The 24,132-nt window shown below is 37.3% G+C and overlaps 1 protein-coding gene across 3 annotated transcripts in view; it reads right to left on the bottom strand.

Moving 5' to 3' along the window:
• Positions 1–1,361: 1,361 nt before the first annotated feature.
• LOC136864547 (serine-rich adhesin for platelets) overlaps positions 1,362–24,132 on the bottom strand; it is a 709,539-nt gene continuing 686,768 nt past the window's right edge. For all 3 annotated transcript variants that reach the window (XM_067141675.2, XM_067141673.2, XM_067141668.2), the window contains one exon: positions 1,362–3,402. In XM_067141675.2, the coding sequence (XP_066997776.2) occupies positions 3,325–3,402 (78 nt within the window). In that variant the 3' untranslated portion in view covers positions 1,362–3,324. The remainder of the gene's footprint in view (positions 3,403–24,132) is intronic.

The raw sequence follows: 24,132 nt of genomic DNA on the forward strand, positions 1-24,132 counted from the left end.
TTATTGCTGATTGATTTTTTGCATGAGTGACGCACAATCAATGCTGCGACCTGTTGAACAAGGCTAGGATTGCATATCACTGAAAAGACGAGACCAACTGATTCGACAGGTCATCCTCCTCCACAACAATATGCGGTCCCATACTACAGCTTTAACCATCTACAAGCTACAGGAAATACACTGGACTACACTTGATCATCCTCCTTACAGCGCGGACTTATCGCCCTGTGATTTCCACTTGTTCGGACCGCATAAAGAAGCTCTAGGAGGGCAACGATTTGAAGATGTCAAGAATGCGGAACGCATGCAACTGGCTGGTGACATGACCCTGTTCCTTTTACCATGAGGGGATCAAAAAACTGCCCATACGCTGGGACAAATGCATTTCCAAAGCAGGAAACTATGTAGAAAAATAAATTGTAATTGCCTTGTGTTTTTCAATAAATGAATTTAAATAAATCCTGTTTATATTTGATCCCCCTCATAAATGATATATACCTAAATAATCCCTTTCTCTCTGGCACGCAGGAAACATAGGCTAGATGTTAGCAATGGGATATGACCCACCAAATTCTCCATTCTGAATACTATAGAAATAAAATACCTGCCCCATCACACAGAATACACCAATAGAATGAATTATTGGTGGTCAAAAACATGGCGATCAATTTCAACCACTGCCACACTGGGGCGAAACGCTGGTAATTTCACTATTGAAAAAGCCTAAAGACTTTAAGGAGTTTAAATGTTTTTAACATTTGCAATTGATGAAATTAAATTATGGTTTCCTTCTAGGAACCTTATTTTTTGATATGTTCAAAACAGATTAAACTGATAGTGTTTATCTTCTCAACAACTAAAACCACAGACTACCCAAAGTCTAGCTATGCACAGCAGGTACTTCTATGTTCATTTACAGGGTGAGAGGTCGAGTACCTACAAAAAGCCGTTCTCAAATCCACTTCTAAATTTCACACTTTGTTAGTCAAACAACCAGTACGGCACGCAGAATTTTAATAGGAACCTTAGCTATGAAGGCAGATTCAATGTTCTAATGTGATAAAATCTAACACATGCATCATTCTAACACTTATTTGAAGTTGTAAGTCAGGAGGTGAGAATATAACTGACTTTCAGCTTCACCTAAAGAATAACAGGAAGGAATACTAACAGAAAGGTAAGGAGTGAGACACACAAATAATTAAATTTCTTTACCAGAGAAAAAAAATCTCATGGACTTTATATTGAAAACATATCTGTAAAATGTTAACAATTCCTATAACTTTACACATTACAGAATATTTAGTTCATTTTTAACTGTAAATATATAGTATTTTCTATATGTAATGTGTATGCAGCTCTTTTTCTTTTTTCTTTCCTTTTTTTACAGAAAGTACATTTGAAAGAAATATTATACATCACATTGGCAATGCCACTTAAAACACTGTAATTTTATATTTCATACAATTCGATTTACATTACCTTTTAACATACAGTTTTCATATACTTTGCAGTCATTGGCCTGTATCGAGGAAGCTTTTGTCCTCATACCCCTCCCTTGCCTAGCATACAATAAGAAATCTCCAATATTAACACTTGCATAAAACTATACATCAAGGAAGTATACAAAAGAGAATATTATATACAACATACAGAAAAAATATACATAAAAATATATTGTTTAGATTATTACACTCCCTTGTGTGAAATAAAATTAACAAGATAACAAACAGAATTATCATTATTCAGATCACTAAGAATCTGAATTAGGAACAGATGGGAGGAGGAAGAGAATCTTATTTGGGTCAAATTTCCCTCAAGTTGTTTCATGGTATGGGCCAATTTGATCAATTCACTGGAACTTCTTTAGCAAGTCTTTTGTTTTCCACTCACTTCATATCCATACACAATGTTACAAACTATTTATGTACAAATGTAACATATTCATTGATTAAAGAAGGGCAAACTATTCCCCTTCAGTTTTCTTGGACAGTGCTAGTACATTAGGCTACAAACTATAGTTTCTTTCAGGCCTCAATATCTTAATATAGTTTACTTTCTACTAATTGTTGCTTCACATAGCTATTAAATATGATGGTCCTTCTGGTTTACTTCCCAATGTCAAACATTTTGCATCAAGAATCCAAACCAAACCCGACGGTGCAACAGCCCCGAAGGACCATGGCCTACTATGAGACCACTGTTCAGCCTGAAGGTCTACAGATTACAAGGTGTCTTGCAGTTGACATAACAAATCCTCTCGGCCTTTATTCTTGGCTTTCTAGACCAGCGCCGCTATCTCACTGTCAGATAGCTCCTCAATTCTAATCATCTAGCCTGAGTGGACCTTGATCCAGGCCTCAGGTCCAGGTAAAAATCCCTGACCTGGCCAGAAATCGAAACTGGGGCCTCCGGATAAGAGGCAGGCATGCTACCCCTACAATATGGGGCCAACTTGCCACAAGAATACTATTCATATAAAAGAACAATGAAATGAAAACGAACACATTCAATCACTCAAAACGTTACGTTACATTGCATTACATTACATTGAGTACTGTAAATTAAAACACTGAAGTATTTCTTTTATGTTACTGATTCAGCTGCAGCAGGAATCAAGCCTACATTATCAAGTTAAGATCATTCGATTAGTTTTCAACAAGCCCACATGGTTTGGTTCTTCTCACAAATTTCTCAAATGAATTCTACCTTCAAAATAAAATAAGAATATGAAAAACGTACAGGAATAAAATACATGAAGCAAAAGTTGCACTGGTTACAAATAATTTTAATGGCAAATTTAGATCATTCTCGCACAAAAGCAGCTGAGCAAAGAAATAAGATTTGCCCTTAACATCCACTGCCACAAAGATTAAAGTAACACTATAACTGAAATGAATGGGGAAAAAAAAATATCGTAATGCAAACACCAACAGGATTCTTAGTAGTAATAAAGAGCTGAGTGTGAAATTAGATTAATGTTGGTGCATCATATGACATTTTTATACGTATCTGACTGCAAGGTCTTTAAGGAAACTAACAGAGATTGAAGATTGTGTATTATAATAGCAATAACAGAAAAGAATACAGAACTACATTTCACTAACTTGTCGCAGTAATCACAGCTGGCGGTTGCACAGTTTGAATCACAGAGTCTTTTACGCTTCAGTCTCACTCTGAATATAAATTTAAGGTAGAGTCATAAAAGCACAACACTTTGCCTGACTAATGCTAATGACTCTTCAGTCAAGCAAATTCAGAGATGATTCTTATGGAATATTAACAAACCTACGATAGGCAAAAGTGAATGTTTCTAAACATTTCTTACGAAGGAATTTTATTGTAGGCTTGGTACTCCAACTTATCGATCTCAGCCCATGATGCGCGTACAGACCGGAACAGCTGAAAGAACATCAAAGAAATAGACAAGTTAACTTAAATATGAACAATGCAAAAGAGAACAGCAGTTAACAATAATAATAATAATAAGGCTACCAAACAAGATGGCTACATGGTATGTGTCGTAAGGCTGTAAGCTTGCATTCCAAGGACGGCAAGATTGAACATTACTGTCAATAGCCTTGAAGATGATTTTCTGCAGTATCCCATCTTCACGCCAGGGGCTATACCTTAATAATAACAACAACAACAAGGCAGTTTGCCTGCTATGCCGATTCCAAGGTGGGAGGAGCAAGCTACCAGATCCCTGACTGCCAGTGACGTAACAGAGTTATTGGCCTCGTCTGCTTGCCCTGGGCAATCAGTCAGGAACGAGTCAGGACCGCAAGGCCAGCCGTTCTCTGTCATTACTCTGTCTTCTCACTGGAGGCCACCCGATGGTACAAGAAAGACCTGGAATGTAGACTCTTTTGGGAGTATCTCGAGGTGCCAGCCTCCCCATTTAAGGCAGACTGGATGAGTTCAGTATGGATAGTCAGTCAGTCAGTGGACAGTGAAAGCTGAGTGCTGTGCGCATGTGAGCGCTGATGGTGAATACGAGTCCAGTTGAGTGTGACAGTCTAGCGAGGGCAGTCAGTACTGGGAAGTGAGTGTTTCGTCCAGTAAGCTGAGTCTGTCATCGAGGAGTTCAGTCTCTCTTGTCCAGCTGCTGTGAAATGAGCCTTCTGTATCTGGTGCAGCGCAGGAGGGTTTGACAAGGGATCAGCAAAGGACAGTGAAAGAAGACGGTTGTGAGTATACGACCAAAGGACGAGTGCTGGTGCCATACTGATGGCCAGTGTACCACGCACAGACTGAGGCACTGTATTGCATGCAAGCTGTGAACTGTGTGGCTGTGTTAGTGTACAGTGAGTATAAATGTGGAACTGTATTAGAGTATAAGTGACAATGGTAGAACAGTATGTAATGTGTACTGTGAGGCTAGTGTGATTGTGTTACCTTCCACTGAAGCTCAACTTGTAGGATTCCAGCAAGATACAGCAGATATCCTGGATTCAGGAGGTCAAATGGACTGTATCGTGACTGACCTATCTAAGGCATTTGATAGGGTAGATCATGGGAGACTACTGGCTAAAATGAGTGCAAATGGACTTGACAAAAGAGTGACTGATAGGGTGGCTATGTTTCTAGAAAACAGAACTCAGAGAATTAGAGTAGGCCAAGCTTTATCTGTCCCTGTAACAATTAAGAGCGGAATTAAACAAGGCAGTATTATTGGACTTGTATGTTTTCTTATATACATAAATGATATGTGTAAAGAAGTGGAATCAGAGATACGGCATTTTGCAGATGATGTTATTCTGTACAGAGTAATAAATAAGTTACAAGATTGTGAGCAACTCAAAAATGACCTCGAGAATGTTGTGAGATGGACAGTAGGCAATGGTATGATTATAAATGGGGTTAAAAATTACGTTGTGAGTTTCACAAATAGGGAAAGTACTCTCACTTTTAATTACTGTGTTGATGGGGTGAAAGTTCCTTTTGGGGATCATTGCAAGTACCTAGGTGTTAATATAAGGAAAGATCTTAATTGGGGTAATCACATAAATATGAAATGGCGTTTCGGGGTTGTAGTAAGGATGTAAAGTGGAGGGCATATAAGTCTCTGGTAAGACCACAACTAGAATATGGTTCCAGTGTATGGGACCCTTACCAGGATTACTTGTTTCAGGAACTGAAAAAATCTAAAGAAATGCAGCTCGAGCAGTTCTGGGTGATTTCCAACAAAAGAGTAGCGTTACAAAAATGTTGCAAAGTTTGGGCTGGAAAAACTTGGGAGAAAGGAGACGAGCTGCTCGACTAAGTGGTATGTTGCCATTGACTATTCTCATCTTAAAAACCCATATTGAAGATCAAATGAAAGTAAAAACAATATATTTATTATTCCACCTATTCAATACTCAACTAGCTTACAAAAATAGGATTTCATCCTTATTTTATTGCTAAATTATTAAAACATGGTACATGTTTTGCTCATTTTCTGGGCATCTTCAGCCACTTTGAATCTTAAGGCTAATTAGGAATAATGACCTAGAATTTATATGATTGATTTGTCATTAGCAAGCTTAAAATTAATGCAATGTTTGAGAAACATGGTTAAATACAATTTTCATGTATATTGTGTCAAATGGTTGTGATCTAAGTATAACAGTTATTCACATTCAATTAAAACTTTTACAATTTTCTTGTATGAGTGTCAAAATGGCTGGTCTAAGTATAACAGTGAAATGAAATGTCGTATGGCTTTTAGTGCCGGGATATCCCAGGACGGGTTCGGCTCGCCAGGTGCAGGTCTTTCTATTTGACTCCCGTAGGCGACCTGCGCGTCGTGATGAGGATGAAATGATGATGAATACTACACATACACCCAGCCCCCGTGCCGTAGGAATTAACCAATTAAGGTTAAAATCCCCGACCCGGCCGGGAATCGAACCCGGGACCCTCTGAACCGAAGGCCAGTACGCTGACCGTTCAGCCAATGAGTCAGACAGTATAACAGTTATTCACATTCAATTAAAACTATTATAGTATAAAAGTTTGTTGTTTACTTAAAATGTTTTACTAAAATCTTGAAGAATCTTATAAACTTGAAAAATGACTACATTACAATGTCAAAACATTTTATGAGATCAGGCTAAAGAACTGCTAAAGATAGCAAGACGACAAACACAATAATTCTTTAGCCTGATCTCATAAAATGATTTGAGAGTGTAATATAATCATTTTTGAAGTTTATAAGAAGTGACAATGATGCTTCAAGATTTTAGTGAACTATTTTAAGTCAACAAACTTTTATGCTATAATGAGTTTTAATTGAATGTGAATAACTGTTATACTTAGATCACAACCATTTGACACAATATACAAGAAAATTGTATTTAACCATGTTTCTCAAAAATTGCATTAATCTTAAGCTTGCTAATGACAAATCAATTATATAAGTTCTAGGTCAATATTCCTAATTGAAGCAGGGAAATCAAAAACCCACTAACTCCAGTAAACCTAGTTTTACACGAGAGAGAAAAAAACTGATTATCTCCCTCACTGATTTTAAATCTAATGCGTTTATGTGCTCATATTAAGTAAAAGTATATTCTTTACCAATTAAATTTTTCATAATTTAAGTGTTTATATTATTTCATGCTACAATTACAATTAAATAGTGGTGGAGTTAACCCTAACTTCCGGAGTGTACAAAATAATGAAATATAGAAAATGTGACAGAAAAGGTACCAGGATATCATAACTACCATATGAAATTATACAATATAAAAGTTTATTATTATAATTAGCATTATTATATTTTTAAATTTCAAAGGTACAGCATGAGGCTGATATCCATTCAATAATCTAAATTGTACCAAAATACACAAATAAAACCACAAATAAACTTAAGACTTTCATTACAGATATTGTGTTTCACTTTGATTCTCTTGTTCAGTCTGTGAATCAGGGTTATTACTGTCAGCAGAGTTTTGTAATATGTCCTACTTTCCTCAGAAATTAACTTCATTAATTTTTGCAAGTCCTTTTGCTTTTGTAATTTCAGTGGCAAGTATGAGTTGTACTTTTGTTGAGTGGGAAATATGCAGTTGTATTGGGTCTCAGGATGTTAAATCGACCTTTCACAGTTTTACTCACATGGATTTCATTTTTGTGGGATGCTGAATATCGTATTGCTGTACTTTCTGATGTGAGGAATTTCTCGGTTCAGTAATGTGTAGCTTTACTCCATCAGGGAATTTAGAAGAGCACTAATTTTTTAACCTAGAAAATTACGAATGCTATTACTAATGCATTTATTTAAAGCGTATGTTTATATATAATATTTATACATGAGAAGAAAACTCCTATTTCACACCTCAGCAGTGATATATTGTTTAATGTTCAACTTTTTGGATAATACAATATCAAATTAAACATTTGAGATTATCGATTTGCCCTTTCCTTTAAGCCTTTGAATACTGTTTCGCTTCCATTTGCCGTCATTTCTTTGTTTCTTTCAACTTATTTTCCTGTCAGAACTTGAAGCTGATTCAATTTTAACCTCTCAATCTCCACTGAGCTGGTTAAGCAATGGTGTTGCCACCTACCTGAAAATAAAGCATGGAAAGCAAGAACTCTCTAATTCCATGGAGTAAGAGGTGTTTTGCTTTCCATGGATTTTAAAAACACCTCCTGTATGCAGATGAATGATGGAATTAGGGTATCCTAGCTTTCCATCCATGCGAAACATACTCAATTTTGCCAAAAATTGGAGTTAGTGGGTTTTTGATCTCCCTCCTTCAATTAGCCTTAAGATTCTAAAGTGGCTGAAGATGCTCAGAAAATGAGCAAAACATGCACCATGTTTTAATAATTTAGCAATAAAATAAGGATGAAATACTAATTTTGTAAGCTAGTTGAATACTGAATAGGTGGAACAATAAATTTACTGTTTTTACTTTCATTTGATCTTCAATATGGGTTTTTAAGATGAGAATAGTCACTTGCAATGTAATGGCCAACCAGGCTAATGTAAACTTTAAGAACAGATTCATAAATCTCAAGGTTAAAATAGGTAAGATCTCGAAGGACATATGGTTTTTGAAGAAACGTTTAGAAGATAAACTAGTACCAAGTTTTTAAAATCTGTACAAAAACATAATCTATCAATGCAGAACTTAGTACACTCACAAACCAAGGTGAATGAGATATGGTTAAGAGATGAGATCAAGATGCAGTACAGAAATAAATCACTTCTGAACCTACAACTGGATCACGTATATTTAGAAATATCTCAGCAGCTGTCTCCATTAGAATGGAGCTCAATCCAACTGTTTACCAGTGAGAAGCTTGTTGACATATTAGACAAGAAACAAAAGACTCTAGAAGGTAAAGTTATACATTTAAGAGAGAATAAATTAAATCCTAAAGATCAGAAAATAAGAGGAAAAAAAACTCTATCTCAGATTTAAAAGATATACGGTACCCACTACCATAAATCTGTCAGACACTACCTTTACTGAAAGTGAATTAAGCCTACTCAATAAAGGATCTAAATTAAACTGGCCTAATCCACATCTAATAGAAGATATGATTACTACAACAGCAGAAACAGAGTTTAATATAGGACAAATACCGGTAGATTTGCTAAACGATACTAGGTTTGAAATTAAAAAGAAACTTCCTACCTTAGCAAAAGAATTAATCAACAATTCAAATCCCACTCTCTCTAAGGAGATTAAGGAATTAAGAACTAAAATTAAAGAAAACAAATTAATAGTAACTTAAGCTGGCAAAGGTGAAACCACAGTTCTATTAAATGAAAATGACATCAATAAAACAGAAGAGTTTTTTCAGATAAAAACTACTTAGTAACAAAGAAAGATCCTGTAAATAAAATTCAAAAGAATTTAAAGAATATACTTTGAAATTCCACCTTTCTTTTTAATGAACAAGAGTACCAGAAAATGATTAATATGAATCCAAAATCACCAACAGCTAGAGCTCTGCTCAAAGTCCATAAAGCAAACATGCCTATGTGACCCATAATTAACAGTAGGGTTAGTTCCATTTAAAAATTTCTAAATTTATACATCATTAAAAAAATTAACAATGATTCTACTATCAGTAATTCAATAGAATTTTGTGAAAAATTAAACAATTTCAGCCTATAACCACATTACAAGATGTATTCTTACGATATAACTAACATGTATCCTAGCATACCTATTAACCCTCAAATGGTTAAACGACGATGTATCGTCCTTTTCGTACACGTCGTCGTGGTCAACGACGATACATCGACTGTTTTGCAGCAGTTCATTAGGCACGCTCTCGTTATGCGTAGTAGCCCACAAATGTGCTCTATGTAGTATCATTTTAAACAGCAGATTACAGTCTCCCTTTTGACTCTACTTGCTAGGCGGTAGACTGCCGTTTAAATGAACTGCGCAGTCTTAAAATTCAGTCGCTAGGCTCGCTACCTTGACTGCGCAGTACAGTTTGGCGTCTTGCCGCGTGACGGAGTAGTTCTGTTGTACGTGTTGTTTTTATCAGTCATTTTGCTGAAATGGCGAGCAATTTAGGTTCAAGTCCCATTCAGAAGATGTTGGATGAAACAATGAGTGACGTGAGTGATATGAGTGATAATGATGGTGACAGTGACATTGACACTGGTGTTATGAGTGACAGATCATTGATGGACTTCTCATCTGGTTCACGTGGTGATGCGGATTTTGTCCCTGATGAAGATTAATTAGAAGGTAATAATGATAGCTCAGACAATAATGAGAATTCAGACAGTGATTATGATAATACGCCTAGGCCTAGGAATATTTTACCGCAAAATCCATGGGTTAGAGTCTACCCACCAGAGCCCCCTAAAAACATTGAAGCCAACTTTACTGTCAGGAATCCTGGCATCAGAAACTGTCCCCCGAGAAATAATGCACCTTTGAGTTATTTAAATTTATTTCTGACTACAGCCTTTTGGCAAGTACTTACCAGAGAGACAAATGCCTATGCTGACAGAAAAATCTCAGCTAATCAGAACCAGAAACCCAATGCCAGGTTGAAAAGATGGGTACCTCTAACTGTGGCAGATGTGAGAAAATTTATTGGTTTGATAATAAACATGGGCATTATTATAAAAAAGAATGTAAGGCATCATTGGACTGTGAGGGGGTCACAGCAAGTTCCATTTTTTAGTTCTGTGATGCCTGCAAACAAGTTTTTCTCATTAGTTCCTATCTTCATTTGTCTTCTGCAAATCCTGTCGGTCGAGGTGCACCTCGTTACGATCCCTGGCTAAAAATTAGGTACTTGTTAGACCTACTGAATTCAGCTTTTACTATGCATTTTGTACCTTCTCAGAGCGTGTTTATTGATGAATCGCTTATCGGTATGAAAAATAGGTGTGCCTTCATACAGTACCTCCCAAAGAAAAAACACAAGCAGTATGGATTGAAAAAGTTTGAGTCTTGTGACAGTAAAACTAACTATGTACTGCATGTGGAACTATATAGTGGCAGGGATTATTTACCTGTACGACCTGGTGATCCAAATACGTTATTTACTGAACGTGTTGTCATGGAAGTAATGGAGAAGAGCAACTTACTGGATAAAGGCCATCACCTTTATACGGACCAATTTTATACCAAAGTGCCCCTTGCGAAGAGTTTGCTAGCTCGGAACACATACTTGACTGGTACTATATATAAAAATTCCAAACATCTTCCAGGACAGATAAAAACAGCAGTAATTCAGCCTAGAGAGAGTGTTTATTTCAGGCAAGGGGAGCTTTTGCTGGTGAAATACAAGCAAAGAGCAGGAAGAAAACCGGTCTTCCTCCTAACAACTGCGTGCCATGCAGAAGATGGATTGGTACAATCACTATAACCAGGATATGGGAGGTGTAGATGTCAGTGACAAGTGCGTTTATCATACAATTTGCAACAGAAATACGCACAAGTACTGGAAGAAAATCTTTTTCAATTTGATTGACCTGGCACTGTTCAATACTTTTGTTCTGTACAGCTTGAACACTGACAAGCCAACAACAAGAAGAGATTTCATTATTAGTATTGTTGAATGTCTATCAACTTCAACTGACAGTATTCCTCCACAAATCCCAGGCCCTGCTGGAGATGGAGGCCCTGCACACAAGCTTGACAAACTTCCTGAAAAGCTGGAACGTTTATGTATAATCTGTGGACCTACAAAAAAAAGGGGAAGGACCCGGTATTGGTGCTCGGGTTGCAACTGTGCAGTTCACAGGGAGTGTTACCACAGTTTACAGCACTTTTGGAGACCTGAAAGGAGAGGAAGAAAAAGGAGAGTGCAGTCTAGTTCTGGTAGCTCCTCTGAGTGATTTTGTGGAGGCGTTCTAGTGCTTGTGTATATATGTGTATATATGTTTATTTGTGTATATATCATCTACAGTGTTTGTTTTCTTGAAGTGCATGAAATTGTGAACAATATTGTGATTTGACTTTCTCGCGTAAGTCAAGTATTTTAGTGTCTGGTATGGGTGCAAACATTTTGACAACAATATTTTGAAACACTTTTCTGGAAACTCAGGATGGCTATAAATATATAATCAAAGGTACGAAACAAAAATATGTTTATATCAATAGCCTATGATATTATCATTTAATAAAATGTATTACAATGCATGTTTTTCTTTCAAAACCTATTTTTAAGAATTTTTTACCGAAAGTATACAAAAATCCTGAAAATTGTCTGACCATAACAGTCGTATAAATGGACCATTTGAGGGTTAAGGAAACCATTGAAATCATTAAGTCTAATCTAGCCAAGCATAATAAGTTGAGTAAATGCAAAATATAAGAATTTATTAGTTTATTAAGATTCGTTTTAAATAATAATAATTTCACATTCAACAGTAAAATTTACCAACAGATATGTTTGGGAACGGGAGATCTAGCATCAGGAATATTAGCCAATATATATACAGTATTTGGATCAATTGGAGCAAAGCAAAATGAAAGCAAACAAAAAAGGACTATGTTTATGGTAAAGATATGTGGACGACACATTTGTTATAATAAAAAAGGGGAACAGCAAGAAATCGAGAAGGAAAGGAAAATTCTGAGGAAAATTCTTGGACCTCAGAAAACGAAGGATGGTACATGGAGGAAAAGGAGAAATGAGGATATCTACAAATATTCCAAAAAGATCACGGACACAATGTGAAAACTAAGACTGAAATTTTATGGACATCTCGTCAGAATGAACGACAACCACCTGACTAAAAGGATATTTAAATATAATTGGATCGAGGACAACAAAATGGGTGGAGGAGGTTAAGAAGGACGCAGGAGAAATTAAAAATAACACCGGAATTGATCCTCCACAGAAAGAAGTTCAGAACTCGAGTAGATGACCACAAATTCCATGAAGAGCAGTAGAAGAACAGGCCCAAATTTGTAATATCTGAGGAGCAAAGAAAAATAAGGAGTGAACGAATGAAGAAGTTCTGGGAAGAGAAAAGAAGAAGACTGGCCAGAAAGCATTAAGTTTCACGCGGTCCACAGTTGGCCAAATTTGGAAGCAAGAAGAAGAAGACAGCAAACATAATGACAGTGATAAAATTCTAAACTTCTTAAATAATCTCGATCAAAATGTAAAATTTACTAAGGATGAAAATAATTATTCAATTAACTTTCTGGACATGGAAATAAATTTGACTTTCAAATTTTATGAAAACTGTCATACATCCTGATAACTATTAAAAAAGAATCTCTTCATCCTAAGTCGCATAAACAAGCAGTTTTCTTTTGTCTGGTTTACAGAGCTTTTCACCGAGCTCGATAGCTGCAGTCGCTTAAGTGCGGCGAACCCCACTATCGGCAGCCCTGAAGATGGTTTTAGGTGGTTTCCCATTTTTACACCAGGCATATGCTGGGGCTGTACCTTAATTCAGGCCATGGCCGCTTCCTTCCCAGTCCTAGCCCTTTCCTGTTCCATCGTCACCCTTCAGACCTACCTGTGTCAGTGTGGCGTAAAGCCAATAGCAAAAAAATCACAGAGCTTTTAAAATGCCTCTCAAAGAAAATAACTTCAAGAAAGAACATATATTCATAAAAGATGTAGCATCTATTAATGGTTATAAAAAATAAATTGTCAATAAGATAATTAACAGTAAAACTGAAATTGGCCACTAACCTCACTCCGATCAAAACCACAAAACCTAAGTTTGCAACTTTTACATTCACTAATCCTGCCATACATCAAATCACTAATACTATTCAGAAACAAGAAATTAATATTGCATTTAAAACTCAAAACACAAACCAAAATATTTTTTTCAATCATAACATAGTAAATTCACGCAATAACCAATACCAATGTTCTCTTGCACAGAGTGTGGATTTTCATATATTGGCCAAACTGGCAGAAGTTTTATAACCAGATACCTAGAACATGTAAATGCTGCAAAACATAATAAACATTCAGCTATGAGTACTCACATGCAAGAAAAAGGACACAACTTTATGACTATAGAAAGAGATTTAAGAATAATCAGAAAGATCAAAAAAAAGGAAAATTGATGACTGAATTGGAAAATATATACATCCACTTAGACAAACATTTCAACAAAGATAAAAACTTGAATGATGAGATTGAAGTTAAGACCCCCTTAATTGAACAATTACCAAATTTAATACAAAGTTTTAAGTTTGATAGAGAAAAATTTTCCAACATTTCTGTTCCTAACCTATCAAAAGTCCACTCTACGCGAATAAACACCCCCTTCTATGCTACTTCTAGATACTCCCATCCAAAAATCACTCCATCTACCATGGCGCCGCCTACTGCTACTTCCCCTTCCCACTCCCCGTGGTTACATATCCACACGTACAACACAAGGAGTGCTAGTGGAACGACAGGCAGTCGTCAAGCAGCCGTGAACAATAACATATACACAGCCAGGAGTCGAAGGGGTAAACGCTGATCCTTTAATGCGAGGCTTCGATATTTTGTTATAATATATCCTTAGGAAACATTTTCTCTTGTTACAGATATGTCAAAAAGCTCATTGCTTAGTTTGGAGAAATCATAGTTCAACTGTAAACATTAACCCCTGGACTACCAATTTGATTTGCTGCACCATAACACTGAATACTTATTTAAAATGGAGGCTGTAATACACAATGCCCCATGCGACAAAGAACGTGACATAAATCATACAATTCACTGCGTAAATCATTGAAATCTTGTCAACATGTTTAAAAATGTTTAAATATACCTCTTCAGTAGTTGACATTGGTGTGGTAACTCTTGAAACAAAACGGAAGATGTAAAGGTACTTCACATTTCTCGCATTCCCAGGTTGTTTCGCTGCGTTTTCCTTGTGAAGTACAAACTTTGCAGGCCTTAGCTGAATGAAGCTTCTTTACTGTGGGAGGAATATATCTTGGGAAATGTGCCCATGCCTTTGTCTGCAGTCTAGCTGGACAATTGCCATTCAAAACCCTTTCTCTTCCTTTATAATTGGGCAATATTACAGACTGAAGAATTTGATCTGCTGAGTCCAAGCAAAACTCTGTGAACTTCAGTGCTTTTTTGTTTAATATCTTGGAATGGATGACACACGTGTTTAGTAGAGCGATATCAAACATGTAGAAAATCTTTTTGTAGCCTTTCACAAATTTCCTTAATCAGAAAGCAGGCAAGTAGGTGATCCTGCCTGTCCACCCCTCCCATTCCCTTGTTGTATTCAAGGACCATTTTTGACTTCTGTCCTTTATTCTTGCTATTTCCTCTCTTCCTTTTTCTTTTCCCTGTGTCCACGGTTTCAACACTTGCATGCTTTGGAGATAACATGTAAACATCCTTGCGGTCATGCCATTTTATAGCTAGCAAACCGTGACTTGACCTTCTGTCTGCTTCACATTTCTTCAGTTACTTCTTCACTAAATCCTTGGGCATCATCTTCCTGTTTTTTCTTACAGTTCCTACAGTATTCGTGTTCTTATCACAAAGTTTCACAAACAGCTTAGGTGATGAATACCAATTATTTAAGAACAGGGTATATCCCTTATCCATGATAGGCTCTGCCAACTCCAGGACTACACTTTCACATGGAGTCATCCCACTTCCCACAACTAAATCATTGTCAGTATAAACTGTACACAATAACCTGAATTTGATTCGCATAATTTATAAAATTTTATCCCAAATCTAGCACGCTTGGAAGGATTGAACTGAACATATTATAAACGTGCTCTGAATTTCATGAAAGACTCATCAATTCCTACAATTTCCTGTGGCACATAAATGGACTGGAATCGGTTGTTCAAGTATTCCACAACAGTTCTAACTTTTCTTACTTTATCACTAGTATCTCTTACAGTATTGTCTCGAAAGTGAAGAAATCTGAAAACAAAGCGAACAAACGCATTGTTTTGCTAAATAAATGAGTTTCAATAATATCCGTCTTCGACCAGTACATTTTTACACAGGACTTTTTCCTTGCAACATAATAATACATAGCGCGAAATAAGCCTTCAGTTCATCATTGCATGTGTCGAACCACTTATCATAAAGTCTCTTTTCATGATCTAGGTTTTCTAAGCACTGTTCAGTGTATCTTTTTGTTTCTGTTGTAATCGTAGTCCACAATTTGTTCGTCAGAACACACGCTAGAACGTTTAGCGCTGAAGATTTCTTGCCCAAATTACGAGTAATTACCACACTGAGAAATTATATATTACTAAATTTACAAATACCTGGTACACTGTCTTCATCCTTCCACTTCCACTCACTTTCAACTTATCGTGTTCGAGCATCAACATTGCGTCTTTGCGATGTGGAAGACTGAGCTACATCTAACTCATTGTCGGGGTCTACATCACTTTCCGACGTAGATTCATTACTTTCGTGAACAATAAACTCTTCATCATCACCTTCAGATTTACAGGACACTTCACTGTCACCACTTTTGCATAAATAATTAATTAATGTTGAATGTTTGTTGCTGCGCGTGGCCATCTAGGCATGGAACTACTGTAGTGGAAGACATTCCAACTTATTTTCAAAGATTTCAGCAATCTAAATGCTCAGATGTGGAGATTCTTTTAGTTGGAAGTCTAAGAAGATTTACATAATAGGACACAAGTGCCATCTACGAGTGACATGCTGAATTATGAGCTCACACAAGTGGAAAATTTCATCACGTCTGAGAGACGTGGTTTGGCTGTTTGGTCTCGGCAGAGGACAACGTCTCTGAGACGATGTTAGTCGTCATGTGGTTAAGTTTGAGTTTCCCTTTTAACCCAGGCCCTATTCATACACACAGCTATTTTAAATCTTGAACAAGATAATTGTAAAGCTGGATTACAACAAGTTTCAACATATGTCGATTCAAGTGTGTAAAAATCAATACCTATAATAAGAAATGTTATAACCTGAGCAGCAGATAGCAAGACCACGAACACAATAATTCTTTAGACTGATCTCGTAAAATGTTTTGAGAGTGTAAGGCCCCATTCACAATGCAAACGTAACCGTAAACTTAACGACATAACGTAACCGTAAAATTAACGTAAAATTTGTGGTATTCACAATGGAGGAACGTAACATTAACGTAAAGGGTACACAGTAGCCAATCAAAACACTGCCATGTTATTTAGTACGGAAGTCAAGTTTTGGGCTATCTCGCAGTTTTATATTTCAATAACTCGATGGAATCAAACAACGTGGTAGCGGAATCCATATTACTTCAAACATCTATTGCTTTGCTCCTGGGAGCTGTGTAGGCCTACGGTACCTGAAAAGGCGATCTAAACAACGGTGCAGAAAATGGGTTCATCCCTTGAATCAAAGAAGGTTATCTCAGGGCGATTTCGGTAATCTACTGTAAGAAATGACCCTCATCAGTTCGTTTTGGACATGCGGATGAAACCTGAACTGTTTGCCTTTCTTACGATTTGCTTCCCCTTTTGTAATAAAAAGAAATGTAAAAGGTCTCCTTTACCGACATCTATGACCCTATCTATCACACCCCGATGAGATCTTTGGATCTATTTGTTTGGATGATATTGTTTTCGTAAACTAGTAGTCCGTCATAATGTTCAGAAATATACAGGGACACTGTTTTATTTATGACAGGGATATTCTCTCGTCTGTTTGCTAGCGCTGCGAGCTTGTCTCCCGCCATTTATTGTCAGATTTCATTACTACAGGATATTAATTTCCACCTATTATTTTTTTGGTTCAGTGTATTTGTAATTATTTGTCCTTCTATCATACATAGCCTATACACAAAGATTATTTTGAAAGAGAATTACAAGTGTTTCGTCGAAAGAAGTCATTATATCGTGCACAACACACAATGTTTACCTCTGCTCTGATTGACTGGTTCTTAAAGTTAACGTAAAATTAACCGCAAGAGCTTGGAGTTTGCAATCCCTTAATTTTACGGACTCGCAGTTAAGTTTACGTCGGCGCGTTGTGAATGGATCCATTAGATAAGATGGCCGCTAACTTCTAAGTTAACGTTAATTTTAAGTTTACGTTACGTTACGTTTGCATTGTGAATGGGGCTTAATGTAGTCACTTCAAGTTTATAAGAAATGACAAGGATTCTTCAAGATTTTAGTAAAACAATTTAAATAAACAACAAAATTTTATACTTTAAAAGTTTTAACTGAATGTGAACAACTGTTATACTTAGATCACAACCATGACACAATATACAAGAAAATTGTATTTAACCATGTTTCTTAAAAACTGCATTAATTTTAAGCTTGCTAATGACAAATCAATTATATAAGTTCTAGGTCAATATTCCTAATTAGCCTTAAGATTCTAAAGTGGGTGAAGATGCTCAGAAAATGAGTGAAACACATACCATGTAATTATTTAGCAACAAAATAAGGATGAAATCCTAATTTTGTAAGCTAGTAGAGTACTGAATAGGTACAGAAAGCTCCTTGTGTGAGGTGGAAGAGGTTGGTCATTGGTATATATTGGTAACTTTGTTTCCATAGTTTAACCCTGGCTTTTTTTGGGTCAGAATCAAGTGGAGCAGAAGACTGTTGAAAACTCTTCCTGGACTTCAGTCGAGCTGGTGGTGGCTGATGTTCATGAAGGGGATGGGCTGAGATGCTGCAAACCTTTTGTCTCTCGATATTAGCGGCCACCTCATGTCTAACATCAGGTGGGGCTATACCTGTAAGTGAATACAACTTCTGTGTGGGTGTTGGTTTTAAACAGCCTGTGATTAGCCTGCAGGTTTCATTCAAGGCAATGTCGACTTTCTTTGCGTGAGCTGATTTGTACCACACGGGACTAGCATATTCAGCAGCAGAGTAGCAGAGTGCTAGGGCAGTTGTCCTTACTGTCTGGGGATGGGCACCCCATCCAGAACCAGTTACCTTACGCAATAGGCAGTTTCGTGATGAAACTTTTGCCTTGAGTTTGGTGCAGTCTGTGGTGAAGGTCAGCGAACGATCCAGGGTAACACCAAGGTAAACTGGAGTATTGCTATGTTCCAGCTCCATTCCTTTCCAATTCACACACAGCTTCCGCAGGGCTTCTTTGTTCTTTAAATGAAAGGCGCACACATTAGTTTTCGATGGGTTTGGCTTGAGGTGATTTTCCTCATAATAATCTGAGAGCATCTTCAAAGAAGCAGTAAGGTTTTGTTCCACTTGCTCGAAGTTTTTACTCTGAGTTGCCAGGGCCAGGTCATCTGCGTACAGAAAGCTCCTTGTGTGAGGTGGAAGAAGTTGTCATCGGTATATATGTTAAATAGCATTGGTGCTACGACACTGCATTGTGGGAGACCGTCCTTCTGTATTCTCCATCTACTCCACCGTCCTTGAAATTCAACAAAGAAACATCGGTTCTGCAACAGCGTGGCAATAATCTCTGTGAGCCTAAAATCCATAGTAAGATGGTAAAACTTCCTTGGAACTATCTGGTGTTGTACAGTATCATATGCTGAAGAGAGATCAACAAAAGCCACTCCAGTAATATCACCACGTTGAAATCCATCTTCTTTGTGCTGTGTCAGATTAAGGATCTGTGTACAGCAGTTCCTTCCTGGTCTAAATCCAGCCTGCTCTGGGATTAGAAAAGGTTCGACCACTGGTGTTATACGGTTCAGAAGTATGCTTTCAAAAATTTTATATAGATGCCACAGGAGTGATATTGGTCTGAAATTCTTTGGATCCGTAGGCTGCTTAACTGCTTTCAGGATTTTCCAGATTTTAGGGATTTGACATCATTCCAGACAGTTATTGAAAAGCTGTAGGATCCATTGTTTGGTAGCATTCCCAAAGTGTTGTATCTGCTCCATACGCATGTCATCTAGACTGGCTGCCTTGCCAGTTTTGCTCATTTTTATGGTGTTTTCCAGCTTGTTCATAGTGAAGGGATTGAACAGACTGGATGTTTCTTATTCGATATTTCTTTGAAGTTTTGGTGGTCTTTTTCACTTATCTGTTTTGCCGTTTATTACGAGCTGATGAGCTATCTGGTTAGAAGTAATACTGCTATGCAGAGGACTTTTCATGAGGTCATTTTTCAGACGTCTAAGTAGTTTCCAAGCTTTTCTGCTGTATCTAGCCATATCTAGTTCTTCCATCAACTTAACCCAATGTTCTCTCTTTATTTCACCCATGGACTGGATTAGTTGTTGACCAGCTTGAATAGTGTCCTCACTGAAGGGATTTTCTTCACAGAACAGTAGGCACTCATTTAATTTATCTACTGTACAGGTGTCTAGACCCTGTATGTACTGAGACCTACAGCCTCTTGATACTGACATGCAAGAGCATTCTTGCATGGCATCGATGAACACATCGTATACCTCTGGAACAGGTTCGATGTCTGCTACCATTTCATCTAAGTGCTTTGTGTACTTCAACCAGTCAGCTTTCTTAAAGTTGTACCGCTTTTTGAATGGCACAGATTGTGGATGAACTGCTGAGAAAACTTGGCACATAATGGGTCTATGTTGTGTGTTGGGTACAGGTTCGCAAACAGACTTCACACACTGCTGTGATATAGCATCGCTGACAAAAATGAGATCTGGTTTGTATCCACGTCTCCATCGACGACTGTTGAAAGAAGCAGGAAGTTTACTGTCGTGTATTAAGGACATTTGACTAGATTCTGACCACGTAATCATAGCTTCACCGTCATTGTCTTCTCTATATCCCCAAAAGCAGCTATGGCTGTTGAAATCACCCACGATGACACGAACCTCCTCCTCCTGCCCTATAGCTGAATCAGTAAAGTGGAATGGAACACTCGGTGGTTTATAGACAGATGTTATGATACAGTCTGATAGCGCCACTGTTAAGATTTCTATATCATTGTTGTCTGTAGATGAGGTAAATATTACGTTTAGCTCTGGCCTTGTGAATATAGTACTACCATAGTTTTCATGTGGCCTCTCGGCTACCAAACGCATTCCTAATACTCTTGGTCGTCTTTGATCGCTACTTCTGTGAGTTTCTTGAACACAGAGAACATCACACTTGTGTATTTGGCAAAGTTGTTGTAACAGGGTTTCCTTGTTTGATGTTATGCCTTCTATGTTAACTGATGTAAGTGTCAGCTTTGGTCCTGGACCATTTGTGGGGTTTATTAACCATTGAAATTGATCTTGGTACTTCTGGAGTGAGAGAATCAGCCATCTAGGAAAAGTCCTAGTCCGTTGCCCAGGAGACACCAGGATGTATACACAATATTACATGCAAATACACCCTACTAGGAGGTTTCTCTCGTGTGATTTAATTAGCGGGAGTAGAGTGAGAGCAAACTGGTGTAACTATATATGTGTTTAGTCAGTAAGAATTAGCAGTTAATAAATCTTGGTCTTAGAATTTTAATGCTGTCTGTTGTGTGTTTTATTTATTACCCCCTCATGTTACAGTAAGCTTCCTGGCTTCTTTACCAATTTATTAGGGGTTGACACATGTATTTGGGCCATTTTAAAGGCCAGATGCCCTTCCTGACACCAACCCAAGGTGAAGTGATATAATCACTATTGCTTGTTTCTGTGGTGGTTATTACTGTGATCTGTTGTTTGTAGATGAAGTACATTGAGACAAACACAAACACCCAGTCCCAGAGTCACAGGAATGAATTAATGGTTCAATTAAAATCCCTGAATGAGCTGGGAATCAAACTTGGGGCCCACTAAACAGAAGGCCACTATGCTGACTGTTCAGCCAAGCTGCTGGACAATACCACCACCACCATTTGGAATCAACAATACTCCTCTGGAACAAATATTGTTCCTCTTGACAAGCTTAAATACATATTCTTCAGATACAGAACACTGCCTTACCCAATTTTTAAAATTTTTACAAGTTGCTTTAATGGGCCCTGAAGATGGTTTTAGGTGGTTTCCCATTTTCACACTACGCAAATGCTGGGGTTGTACCTTAATTAAGGCCATGGTCGCTTCCGTCCAACTCCTAGGCCTTTCCTATCCCATAGTCACCGTAAGACCTATCTGCGTTGGTGTGACGTAAAGCCACTAGCAAAAAAAATTAAAAAATAAATAAATAAATAAAACAAGATTCCTGTGGTATGTCATGCCAGTGGAGCACACGGTGGTGCAGAAGTCCATCAACCCTAGAGTTTGGGTGAGGTGCCTTACGACACTTGAGTCTCATCAGCGTGAAATCATATCAGGAGGAGGTCCCGGAGTTAGTCCAAGGGATAACCGTACAAGTTATAAGAGTTTAACATGGGTTGTTTATTTTGCGTTTCGTGTAAGTTATGTAAATTATAGGATTTAAGGGTAGGGTTAACCAAGCTAGTGCCTTAATAATTATTAGTGTTATAACATAAACTTGTTGAGTAACATAATGAAATAAACAAATGGTACTGGTAGTTATGACCATGTCTTTCGTATTCCAGCTGCGAAAGAAGAAAGCTGTGAGAATAAACAGAGATAAATATTTTCTTTTAAAGGTTTGTTTCTGGTAAATATGTCCAAGTGATGACATAAATTTTGTTGTTGATTAGGATTATGAGATTATGCCATTTATTAATTTATTAAATTCAGTGAAACTATATTTTGAGAATTAGCTTAAAACCAAGTGACTAACTTGAAAATGTATTCTGGAAATCTTAGTCTTATTTGCTGGGAAAATTTAACTTATTAACATAACGATTAAGGGGACATGTCCGATAGCAAGGGACTTTACCGCCACAAGTGTTGTGGGGATTTGCTGTTGTTTTTTATTTATTTTGATTTGTTGAGCACCAGATGTGCTGGGGATTTACTAAACTGGAAAACTTGGTCATCAACTACTTTAACTTGTGTTCAGCCTTCAGCCTAGAAATTTGGATGACCATGGGGTCATCAACCTCAGTGACTTAGATTAGGGCCATCTACCATTATAGCATCATTCTTCTTGCAGTCATCATCCACAATGACTAACATAAATCACAAAGTTTTTTCTTGCTATTGGCTTTACGTCACACTGACACAGGTAGGTCTTAATGGTGACGATGGAACAGGAACGAGCTAGGACTGGGAAGGAAGCGGTCGTGGCCTTAATTAAGGTACAGGCCCAGCATTTGCCTGGTGTGAAAATGGGAAACCACGGAAAACCATCTTCAGGGCTGCCGACAGTGGGGTTCGAACCCACTATCTCCCCAATACTGGAAAATCACAAAGTTAGATGTCAGGCCATGACAGAGTCGCAGGTCACATCGATTCAATTAAGGGTCCATGCCGTACAACCACTGCGTGGTGCATACCGATTGGACAGCCTTAATTATACCAAGAGCCCAGAGCTCGTGTTATGAGGACTGGATTATCACGAATCACTATGGTGGTACATGCAGTCTCACATGGAAGCCGATCTTAGGGATCTCCAGACTTACTTTATTTTATTCTTAAATTAAGACTGTGGTTTCTAGTAAGGACGCCCCTCAGGCAATTGAGTTAGGGTCTCCAAAGCCAGTGTCTCTCATCATCTTTGTTATTGTTCTTTTGTTGCTAATGGACAGGTATGAGTTTGTTGATCAGCTGTTGTAAAATGTCACAAGTTTTTTCAGATTTTGATTCAAATGGTCAATAACCGTACACTTTTAAGTTAAACAGTTGTCGAGTTCACTCACTGTAGACAGTTTTAAATTACTGAAACTCACCTCTTACCTAAGCAAGTGATGAAGAACCTATAAGCGACCCAAGAGAAAGATCTCATGCCGATTGCTGATAGGTAAGAAACGTAGGTATCCTTTGAAGGACCTTAAAAGGTTCGGTATGTACAGTATGTTCTTGTGGGCATAACCTATTGTGCCTTGGTCTCCTGGAATATGCCTATAGTTCTTCTGCCATGCATTGGTGGATGTGGTTTCTTCTGTGATACTGGTATTGTTGCTGTGGAATTTATTTTATGTGGGTGTGTCTGGCCTTTGTACATTATTATTTATTTGCTTTGGGCCATTATTTTGAAATACTAATTTCTTTGTGTTCTCTGCATTCATTATTTACTGTGAAATTGATTTATTGCTGGTCTGGCAAAAGTTTTAAACTTAATTTCTAATCTTTCGGATTTTAATGGACTTCATTTCCTCAAAATGTTTGCCGAAGTTATGTGCTCCCTATCTCTATGGTTCCTTTGATTACTACCATACAATCTTCTCTTCCTGTTTTATTTTATTTATGTGGGCTTACCTATGTTACCATTTGAGGTTATTTATCTTATCTTAAAATTTACTATTTGGGACTCCGCTGTTAACTTTTCTTTATATTTCTATCTTGTTACTTGTTAAGTGTAAATATTTTATTTTGGCTTAAAAAACCTCTACCCATCAAATTATTACCCTCTGAACCTACTGTCGGATTTTTTATTATGGACACTCGAGTTTAGGCTTTAATTACAAACGAACCAAAAGGCCTATTGCAATGGGAGTTATACCAATATTTTCCTTGTTTAATTCTACTTTAGCGTATAAAAGACACATTGTTTTTGATGTTAATTAAATATTTTTTATTTGTGGTTGTAGTAAATATTGCCTGAGTTTTTGGCTTCTTCTCTAGGAAGTGCTCGCTTAGGAATATATACAAGGAAAACTACTTGTCTGATGGTAATGAAATTTTTATATGTTATAACCACATGTATTTGTAGTGTAATACTCAAGCTACATTTTTTTCAACCTACCCGAAAAAAGTTCTTATCA

This window comes from Anabrus simplex, chromosome 2 (genome assembly GCF_040414725.1).
Source record: "Anabrus simplex isolate iqAnaSimp1 chromosome 2, ASM4041472v1, whole genome shotgun sequence".
Classification (NCBI taxonomy): domain Eukaryota; kingdom Metazoa; phylum Arthropoda; class Insecta; order Orthoptera; family Tettigoniidae; genus Anabrus; species Anabrus simplex.